The sequence below is a fragment of the Pteropus medius genome, unplaced genomic scaffold (genome assembly GCF_902729225.1).
Source record: "Pteropus medius unplaced genomic scaffold, Ma_sr-lr_union100, whole genome shotgun sequence".
Classification (NCBI taxonomy): Eukaryota; Metazoa; Chordata; class Mammalia; order Chiroptera; family Pteropodidae; genus Pteropus; species Pteropus medius.
The window spans coordinates 464417-475600 of record NW_024352784.1 but is presented as its reverse complement, the minus strand read 5'-3'; the positions used below and the strand labels follow the sequence as shown (position 1 = coordinate 475600).

The 11184-nt window shown below is 39.1% G+C and overlaps 2 protein-coding genes across 2 annotated transcripts; both read right to left on the bottom strand.

The window, feature by feature from the left end:
• Positions 1 to 211: 211 nt before the first annotated feature.
• LOC120590457 (olfactory receptor 52L1-like) lies at positions 212 to 1168 on the bottom strand. Its single transcript, XM_039848274.1, has one exon. It carries the CDS (start codon positions 1157 to 1159, stop codon positions 212 to 214), a length of 948 nt encoding a protein of 315 aa, XP_039704208.1. The 5' UTR covers positions 1160 to 1168.
• Positions 1169 to 9120: 7952 nt separating this feature from the next.
• LOC120590456 (olfactory receptor 52K1-like) lies at positions 9121 to 10083 on the bottom strand. Its single transcript, XM_039848273.1, has one exon. It carries the CDS (start codon positions 10081 to 10083, stop codon positions 9121 to 9123), a length of 963 nt encoding a protein of 320 aa, XP_039704207.1.
• Between the last annotated feature and the right edge of the window lie 1101 nt (positions 10084 to 11184).

Here is an 11184-nt window from a genome sequence, read left to right as displayed (position 1 = left end):
CGTGGAAAATATTCACTAATCTAGCTATCCAGGTTCATCCCAATTGGCTATGGAACTAAATGTCCTTGAGTACTTTGCCATGAGACTGGTAGGGCTAGAAGGACATCTCAATGTGGAATGCCCTCTATTCATATAGCCTAGATCAGGCATGGGCTCCTAGCAGTGTCTTTGGCAGGAGCCTCTGAAGAAAATAATTGGGATATGTTTATATTTACCCTTTTATGTAAAACACCCTGAGTACCCGCTGGCGGATCTGCCGAGTCTTCACCCCATAGACAAGAGGATTGAGTGCAGGGGGCAGAAGGAGGTAAAGTATGGCCAGAAGAACATGAATGTGATGGGGAACATGGTGGCCAAAACGATGATTGAGGAAAGAAACTATGCCAGGAACATAGAAGACCAGGACAACACAAATATGAGACCCGCATGTGTAAAAGGCCTTAATTCGGGCCTCAGTGCCTGGTACCTTCAGTACTGCCTGGAGGATGAGGGCATAGGAAATACTAATGGCCAGGACATCTATGCCAATCACAAGCAGTGCCACTGCCAACCCATAAGCTCGGTTCACTGTGGTTTCTGAACAAGCAAGTTTTACCACAGCCATATGTTCACAATATGCATGGCCTATGACGGTGGCCTGACAGAACACAAGTCTCCACAATAGGATAGGGAATGGGAGGAGGAGAAGCAATCCTCGCACCAGCACCACTACTCCAATGCGCCCTATGGTTCCTGGATGCAGGACGCTGGAATGGTGCAGAGGGTAACATATGGCTACGTAGCGATCCAGAGCCATGGCCACCAGTATACCTGACTCCATAGAAGAGAATGCATGGATGAAGAACATCTGGATCAGGCAGACAGTGTACCCAATCTCATGGGCATGAACCAGGAGCACTGCAAGGGCTTTGGGTGCCATGGAAGAGGCCAGGATCAGGTCAGTGCCAGATAACATGGCCAGAAAAAGGCACATAGGCTGGTGCAAGGACGGGTCAGTCCAGATGATGAAGAGGATGGTGACATTTCCCACTAGAGCAAGGAGGTAAAGGACACACAGTGGCAATGCTATCCAATGCTGGCTTTCCTCTAAACCTGGGATGCCAATCAGGAAAAAAGAAGGCTGGTGTAGCCTCCAGCTGGAATTACTAAGGGCCATCATGAATGGCACAGAGAGAGAAGAGAGAAGAAAATCATGATTTCTCCATTTCTGATGAGTTTTCACATTTTCCGGATCTGGCTACCATCTTCATGAGAAGAAAGAGGCTTAAGCTGAAATACAAGGGAATAAAGGGAATAAAGAGACGAGAAAGAAAATTTTCTTTTCTTGAGATACTTTTTTTTAAAGCTGAGACATCCACATGTCTAAATTAAGATAGGTCTAGTTTCATTCAGAGATAAGAGAAAGCACATACTGCTTTTAGAGACATGTTTAAAGTCTACCATTCAGTTACTTATAATTTGGAACTGTCTACTTGAGAGGATTCTCTTTGTTACCTCTTGGTATTACTGAACCCTGTAAATCAATCTCTTATTCTTTAAATTAGTCTCCCTCAGTTTCCATAACATAGCACTCTACAGTCGTTTCTCCTGTATATGTAGCCCCACCACTTTCTTCATCTACTGATCCATTATATGTTGTTGATTCCAGAGTTCTATCTTCTCCTTGCTCCCCTATTCTGTACATTATTTCTGACTGAGTTCATCCTTTTTCATGGTTTTAACTATTTACATACTTTAATTTCTTTTAAATCTATGTTTCTAAGTCAAATAGCTGAAACACAAATCCATTTTTTCATTTGCTTCCTAAATATCTATCTATACCACACAATACATTCAAGACAGAATTAACTCACTTATTCTTCCTAAATCTGCTCTTTTTTGTCCAAATTTTTTTGAATTACATCACTATCTACCTATCCATTCCAATGTAAAAACTTGAAACTATCCTCATTCATTCTTATCTCTCATCTCTTTTACCTATTTACCAGTTACCATTGACTTTATTTTTAACCTCTCTTATATACACTCTTTTTTCTCAACCCCCAGTGTCACTGCCTAGTTCACACTCTTGACATCTCTCACCTGGATTATTTCCTTAATCTCTCTGCCTTTGCTATTATACCCTTTCCAATCACTCTCCACACTGAAGTCATTGGGTTTTTCCTGAAATGCATATGTCATCATATCACCTCTGAGGTTAAAATATTTAGTGGATTTAATCCATGGGAAAATATCACACATTTAAGACTGGCATACAAGGTTTTCAAAGGTTATCTTATATTAGTCATCTTACATTAGTATAGTTAGCATTAATATTAACAATAATAAAAGATCATTGAGTGAGATCACTGGCCTCTTTTCTCCTTGTCTCCATGAGTCTGCTCCATTTCAAACTTTTACTATGTCTGTCTCTCATCATGATGTGATAATGATTCAGTGTTTCTGACACTCTTATGTTAACAAGAAGTACCAATTAAATAGGTATTCTGTTTAACCTTGTCCATGTGAGTAACCTCTTGGATATTAAAACAAAAAAATGTGAAACTGGATCTGTTTGTGTTTGAATGCTTGTCTTAAAAGATAGACACAGTTTGAAATAATTATATTTTTATCTAAGAGAAGGATGCGAGTGTATATGTTTATATAAAAATAATTAGGAATGACTCGGTTCTTGTGAATTATGCATCTATAGATCACTTTAAGTATTTTTATAAGTCAATGATGACTACCATATTGCCCAATACCTCTGAACATGGCAGCTACATAATCTGAAATGGCTGGCGGGCATATATCTTTCAGCTTTTATTCCCTTCCAGATTTAATTCCACTGTTAACTTCGAGTTACAGTGACATATTTTTATTGAGATCTCCCCCACCAAAAGAATCTCACAATCTTACAAAAATTCGTGTTTCAGTGCTTAACATTCTATATAGTGAGAAAATTATTTTTTTTTCTTAATTACTCTCCTTCTACTCCAAATTTCAGCCCACTTGAGATTTTTTAGCTGAGGAGTCAGAGAACAGCTGTACATTTGTAGAAGGCCACCCATTTCTTTGACAGAAGCCATGCCAGTGGAGCAGTGAGGAATGAAGCCAAGCTACAGTGGGCAAAAGAGAGAAGCAGAGATGCACATGCCTGAATATAAACTGCCACTGCTTTGTGCTGCTTGTGGGTCTAGAGGAAAAGCCTAGAACCGCTTATTAAATGTAATTACTAAAGTAATTAAGAGGTATCTCAGTGATTCTTAGAGGAAAAGCAGAAGAAACTTTATTTCCAGGAATCTAAAAGTGAAGATATATTTAGCTCTCTGACCAGGAAGCAACAGACAATTAGCAAGAACTGATGTTGTGCCTTTTTAATTATTCATGTAAATTCAGTCCAAATGACCTGTCTTCTGTAAAGCTGTCTCCAAATTCTATAATTCAGTATAGCATGTGTCCTTTTCTTTCCTATGAAATCACTTGACCTGCCCAGTCATTGCACTGATTACCTTGCACTGAAAACCTGTCAGTGTGTTCGTCCTTGAAGAGTAAGGATGTGCTTTGCTTATGGCAGCAGTCTCAGGGCAATTTCCAGAAGTGCTGGAATTTAATTGGTACTCAGTGCTGTTTGCTGCATAAATAAATATGACTAAATTTTTAAAATAAATAGATGAGTATATAAAACAACCAAGAATCGCAGGAACTTAACAAAACACTGAACTTAAGGGATGAGAAGGAGGTAGTAGACAGTGGAATGTCCATGAAATAGACTGAGTCTGCAATGATCCTCACCTGTAGCAATATTCTGGGTGCTTCATGGCAGAAGGAGCCCCACTGAATCTCTCTGCCATAGAGGCTGTGACAGAATCCTAGGTGTATGTCAGAAATTAGGTACTCCTGTGGTCACTACTGGTCACTTCTGTCGCTATCTCTATTGCTGCAGGCAAGGAGTCTCTTCTATGGGCTGTGGCCTATCCCCGTCTCCTTTATCTTCTTCTTAAAAGTGTCATAAACTTTATGATAGTGGTAGAAGGGAGATGCAGGAACACAAAAGTTAGCTTGCAGCAATGTGTGATCTGTAGGACAGAACCTAAAGGAAATTGAAAAGAAAGGGTTAGTTTTGAGGAGTCAGATCTGGGGAGAACAGCTACTCTGAGACAAGAGGACATAAATTTAAGACTACTAAGAGTTGTCAGACCAGAGGTATTAAAAGACTCAGAACCACAACAGCCAACCAAGCAATAACTCCTATCACAAGGGCTATAGGAAAGGCAGAAGAAATGAGCTGTCAGTAGTCTTCCTCAAATCCATAAGCCTCAAACTTGACCTCATTTTCCATACTGGAAATCCCATAACAAACTTTTAGCTGGTTCTGTCATCTTCACTCTGAAAGGTGAGTCTATTCTTGATTCTTCCCCAATGCAAAACAGGTAACTGTGAATAAAGCACTGGGCAGGCAAGATGTTATTAATAATTGGCGGGTCCCAGAGGACACACAGACACACCTAGACAGAGCCAAAGTTAGCCTCCAGCTTGGTTGGAAGCACACAGAATTAAGTCTACTGCCCCAGGGATAGCTGATTGGGCAGATAGACTGAGCAGGGAGTGGCACCTGCACCTGGCCAAATGGCCCACATCAGTCTAGTGTTGGTCATCATCCCTAAATCTGTACATACTGATGGCTGTGATAGGAAACCTCATGCTCAATGAACTAAGAAACTTTACATATGAGCACTTTAAGCTCATACTTCTCATTCTCACAGGTCAAATTATTTCTTTAGCGGTCTCTGTAGTTAAATGTGTTCACTCCTCCATCCACTCTGAGTGTTGACTGCTAAAAGCTCATAATTGAGTCACTCTCACTTGAGCAAAAAGAGCTGACTCACCCAAAATTTATTTTCTTATCTGAGTGCAGAACTCTCTCAATGACTGGTTTATATAGGAATACCCTCTTTATTCAATACAAAATAACATTGAAGGGTCAAGAGCCTCCTCTCAAGAGCCTCCTCTCAAGAGCCTCTCCTAGAATAATCTCAGGCATCTGGGGAAATTGGATCATAGTTTAACTTCTTTCTATGCTCCATCTTGTTTCCCTCATGGTCAGGTGTTGTTCCCAAGTCTACTTCACAATAAACTTCCTGTATGCATATCTCTGCCTCAGAGTCTATTTCTAGAGAACCCAATCTTAGACGAATTTCACTGTCTTGGGTTAATTGAGTGTTCTGCTTCTTTTCTGGGGCATTATGACAGGTCCATGGACATCAAGTTCTATATCATGGCCAGTACGGAATAAGTATAGATTCTCAGACTATCCATTCCACCAAGCAGATCCTTTCCTTGGTCCCATCTCTGATAAAGCAGCTACCAGTCCACTCTAATGTTCACATTCTCCTTTAGAATAATGTTCCGATTACAGTCTATTAATTAATCCACTTAACAAGTATTTCATTCACAGATCGTGAAATCCTCATACTTCATTCATTCATTCTATGAATATTAAATATCTATTGAATCCATGTCCTCTGCTATATGTTGGAAAAAATAATTAATATGATAAATGATCCCTGTCATCATAGCTCATGGGATGATATATATTAACTATGTGATCACAGATACCTAATAATAGTTGTAAATGTTATAAGTTAAAATTACAGTGTATTAAAAGCATATAATAGGAGAATCTTCTCAGTCTGGGGAGTTTAGGAAAGCCTTCTGTAATTCAAATTAGTGACCAAACAAATGGGTTGAAAGTGAAGAGAGATGTGGGAGTATGCTGAGGATACAAAATCCCTGAGGCAAGAGGGAAAGGAGCTTGCTTTGTCAAAGGCCTGAAAGAGTCGTGAAATTTGGTTATGTAGTATCCAGGAACTGAGACATAGCATGCACATTTTAGGTCATGTTAAGGGCAGTGTAAAATCATAAAAACTTTAAGCAGAAAAGTGAGACATAATCACAATTTCATTATCAAATATCACGCTGGGAGTAGTGATAGAAAGGAGGTAAGCATAGATGCTGAGAGACTTGTTGGAAACAAACACAGTGATCTCTCAAGAGGTTCAAATTTATGCCATGGAAATGGTTATGAAGTAGGGTTGGGGGGGAATTAAGAATATAAAACCCAGAGTGTTCAATAAGTCATATATATGAATACTGAAGTCTCCACCAGGATTATGTGTAGCCAAAAATAGAGAAGATATTGACCAAGTCATCATTTAATGAAGGAGAGCAACTAGGAGATGTATCCATAACTGGGAGTGGTAGAGGATGAAATGCTTGAATCATGAACCTCAAAAGTTCCAGTCATGATTGTTCATTTGCTAGTCTGTTTTTAAGGAAAAAACTGAACGTTACATTTGGGAATAAGAACAGTAAACTTACTACTAAAACAGAGGTAGAAGAGGTGTGAGAAAATGAAGATTATCATGCTAAGTGAAATAAATCAGACAGAAAAAGTTGAGAACCATATGATTTCACTTATATGTGGGATATAAAACAGAAAGCAACAAACAAACAGGACTAAGAGAGATTCATGGACACGAACAACAGTTTAGTAGTTACCAGAGGGAAATGGGAGAGGAAAGAAGTAGATAAGGGTAAAGGGGAGTCAAATAATATGGTCACAGAAGGAAATTTAACTTTAGGCGGTGAACATATGATACAATATACATATGACATATTATTGAATTGTACACTTGAAACCTATGTAATTTTATTTACCAATGTCACCCCAATAAATTTAATTTAAAAAAGAAAAAGAAAAAATTGGAAATAATGATAAATAATGAAAAAGTTTATGTGCAAAGTTTTCTTTTCAAGGGCTCAAGTTATCATGGAGTAAAAACTGAACAATAAGAGCCACTCTTGTTTTCAAGATTTCATGCTAATAGACATATTCAGACAAAGATTGTTCAAAACAAATTTGGCCAAAATCACTTAGAGACCTCCAAGCCCTTTAGTGGTAACCATCACTAATCTTCCACCCACTGAGGTATCTTCCTCTGCAATCCTGTGGCTGCTCCCCATCTCCTGCAGATCTTTCTTCCACTCCCACCCATGGAGCATAGACAAAAATTAGGGGGGGGTCTCCACTTTTTACCCTTTCTTTGAAGAGCTAGCCTCTTACTAATAATGTTAAAGATTAAATTTTAACAGAGAAAAAATGGCATCTTAGATTATGACATGGAGCAGAAGCTGCTTAGGGGAAGCCTGAGGTAGACTCTCCCTAAGGACCATAAATTTAGCCCTGATCCTCCTCCTACCTACCCAACAACCCAGGCACATTGTCTTCTAAACCCTGGTCATTCACAGTATAACTTCAACTTGATCCAACCCATGTCTCATTCCTGCTCATTACCTCCCATAGAGAATTAATCCTCTCTAACTTGAAACCAATCTCTACTACAGCACTATCAAATTTTACTACAATTTCTATATTTTCAAGTTTATTTCATCATCACTGAGAGCTTGGTAAATATTCAGAATGACAAAGAAAATAATGAGAAAAGAAGAACAAATTAATTTAAAAAGGAAGACAAATATTAGTTTTCTGTTTGTTCTATGCTTACACACAGGAGTGAGTCTGCGTTATAAGAGTAATCATGTCCTCTAGCATGTCTGAACAGTGTCCACATTACCGCCAGTTCAAATCACAATATTTGAAAAGACTAAGTTAATCACAGTGATTATGATTGCAATGATAATTTTGTGACAACTTCATTTCTTCAGTATAAATTTATTGAGTGCCTACTGTGTTACATTTTGGAGATTTATGTATTCATTAATTCAAAAACACACATATTTCAATGTGACTGATAAGGAAACATGCTAGTAATGACACAGTCCATTAAAATAATGAGTTTCATTTATTGAACATTCATTGAGAGTGTATCAGCATATCATGTCCCAGGTACTATGCTAAAAATATAATACAATTCACCATTTAGCAGGGATGGAGACAGAGATCATTCAACAAATTATTACATAATTATAAATTACAATGGATAATAAAATAAATATACATAGAGCTCTGCGTTCAGAAAACAAGTGACTTGATCTAGTTATAAAAATCTTTGAGGAGGTGAAGTTTGAACTGAAATTCAAAATGAAAAGAAATGGTGAAGATAAGGATAGGGATATGCATTCCCATTAGGAAGAGCCCAGACTACCCATGGCTGGAGAAAGCAAGAACACTTAAGGAACTAAAGAAGGGTGTTTATGTATAGTAGGAATACCTAACAATCAACACTATGTATGTTGTAAGAATACGTAAATACTTAAGAACTTACAACAAACACATTAAAGTGAGGCCAGTGTTAGGAACCAGAAGAAAATGGGCATGGGAGTTAATAATGAAGACAGAAAATAAACAAACAAGAATTAGAACAATAATTTCTGCATGCAATAAATTTTAACTCAAGTCTCTGCAACTAGACTAAAAATGAAGAAATAGAGGAATTATCATCACTCTCAGAGGATAAAACTACATAATACTACAGGAGTCATAGTCATCCATCTCAAAAACAGGCTGAGAAAGTACATGAGATAAAGAAATGAAGCTTTATCTGCAATTCTGGAGTGAGATGGAACATGAATATTTAAAGAGTTTCTCTCATAAACTGGACACTCTGAAGTATCTCCACAGCTTTCCACTCTTGTTTCCATGATGCCAAAATTTTTCTGATAGAGAGGGCCTATCTGCTCTCACATACTGGCTATGTGTCAGTGTCATGGTGGTAAGAAGTGACCCATGTTTTCATATGTTTAAAATAGGCACTTGGTTTATCTCTCCCTGAACTCCTAAGTCACTTAGTCCAGGTCAGTCAAGGTCTTAATTATTTCTTAATTTCATGATGCATTTATCTTGTTAATACAAGAAAATCATAAATAATTAGAAGAAAAAAGTATCAAAAAATGATTTGCTGATTGATCAATTGAGATACCCCAGCTCTTCTCAGTTTTTCATCCCAATATCTAAACACCATAGGTCTCCGAAGAGATTTCCCAACTTCTAAACACTCATGATAATTTTATTTGTTTTCTCTTCACTGTCCTCACCAGGTAAATAACCTGGGCTGTGGAGCTCCCACCCCTAGGGGATGGTCACACTGTCCCCTGAGGTTCAGCTGATGAGAACTATACTCAGGTGGAATCAATTCTCTTGGGGCTTAAAATTTTAAACAGCTGCTTCCGAATCTGCTTGGTCTTTACCCCATAGACAATAGGGTCCAGGGCAGGGGGAAAAAGCAAGTAGAGATTGGCAAGGATGACCTTGGCGGCAGAGGCTGTGGGTGGGCCAAAGCGCTGCATGACCACAGAAAGAAAGCCCGGTACATAGAAGAAGAGAATGACACAGACATGAGCCATACATGTGCTGCCTGCTTTAGAACGTGCCTCAGGTGAAGGAAAATGAATTATGGTCCTCACGATCTTCCCATAGGAGTAGGCGATAAAGGCCACATCCCCCACACCAAGAAAGATTGCCACGGCAAAGGCATAGAAGTTATCCACAGTGGTGGCTCCACAGGCCAGCTTCACCACTGCCATATGCTCACAGTAGGTGTAGGCAATGATGTGGGAGCCACAGTAGGGCAGCTTATGGGCCAAGCTTGGAAAGGAGATGGTCAACCCCACACCTCGCAGCACCACCAGGCCTCCAATCTTGGCAATAACAACTGGAGTAAGAATGGTTGCATAACGCAGTGGGTTACAGATGGCCACAAAGCGATCCAAGGCCATGGCCACCAGCACTCCTGACTCCATGGCAGAAAATGCATGGATAAAGAACATCTGGGAAAGACAGGAGTAGGAGCTGATGACTGTAGCACCAAACCAGAAAATGGCCAGCATCTTGGGCAGAGCAGAGAGGGAGAGAACCAGGTCCACAAAAGAGAGCATGGCAAGAAAGAAAAACATGGGCTGGTGAAGGCTGCGTTCTGTCCAGATGAGAAAAAGCAGGACACCGTTTCCAGTCACTGCCAGAAAGAACATGAAGCAAAAGGGGAGTGAGATCCAAACGTAGGAGGAAGTCAGTCCTGGGATGCCAGCCAACAAGAAAATATGTGGGAAGAGATGAGAAGTATTGGATAGAATTGTGGTGAGCATCTCACTTAGAAGAACAAGCAACACAAAAAAAAAAAAAAAAGAGCAAGTTAAATTCAATGATGTGGTGTTTGGGAGCTCAGGATATATGGTCTCACTAACACCACCATCACCATCACTCTTCCACCACAGTTCTCAGAAAACAGTAAAAAATTACCTTTTAATTTAGTCAACGTTCCTGCAAGTTCTTCAGACATGAAAAGAGGCAAGTCAGCTTTGTCCAGTGGGAAAGGTACTGGACAAGAAGTTCAGAAACCAGTTCCAGAATTAGATATCCTACCGTATCAGTGACCTGGAGCAATTCACATAAACTGATTTAAGTAAAGAGATACTCAGGAACTGATGTTAAATCAAAATTCTTCCCATCATGCTCATATTCCGAAGTTCTGAATGCTGGTGCTAGGTTTAATCAACATTGGTCTCACGTGGTCCCCAAATCTTATATCACTAATCATCATCTGAAAATGTCTAAAATCCTAGCATTTGGAAAATCTCTTAATTTGGAGATATCTCATTCCTCTAAATTTCACTTGACAGCCAGGTTACAGAATATATGGTCCCTGATGACTCCAGCATTGATCGGATTCTTCCTTCGATTATTCCCCAGTCATTTTGTAAACGCATATCTTGTTTCTCTCCCCAATATCTCAATGGCTATTTCACCACATTTGTATCTCCCTCTCCTTCAAGGTACTGTTATATAGGAGTAGACATTTAGTTCGGAGTTGTGGTAACCTGAAATAAACAGAAGCTCTTGGTAATAACAACCATGTGAAAGCCAAAGAATTCTATATCAGAGCCACATTATTGAAAACAGAGAAGAAAATGGACAAATATTTGTCCAGTTCCATTTTTCATGTAATTATACAAAACATATAAAATTATTCAGATCTCCATCATGTATTATGCACAAACCATCATTTTGTAGGTTAGAAAATTGAAGTCTAGAAAGAAGTGAATGGCCCAGGGTCCCAGATATCTTTAGTGATAGAATCAAACAAGAACTATATCCATTGATCCATGAGCTAGGAAGTCATCATTCTGTCTCCACGTTAGCAATGACTGCTGTAGGGCCAAGGAAGAACATTCAGGGCCTGTGACCAA

What these genes read in the sequence shown, in the direction of transcription:
- LOC120590457 (XM_039848274.1), bottom strand. Translation starts at nt 1,159, where the DNA reads ATGATGGCCCTTAGTAATTCCAGCTGGAGGCTACACCAGCCTTCTTTT.
- LOC120590456 (XM_039848273.1), bottom strand. Translation starts at nt 10,083, where the DNA reads ATGCTCACCACAATTCTATCCAATACTTCTCATCTCTTCCCACATATT.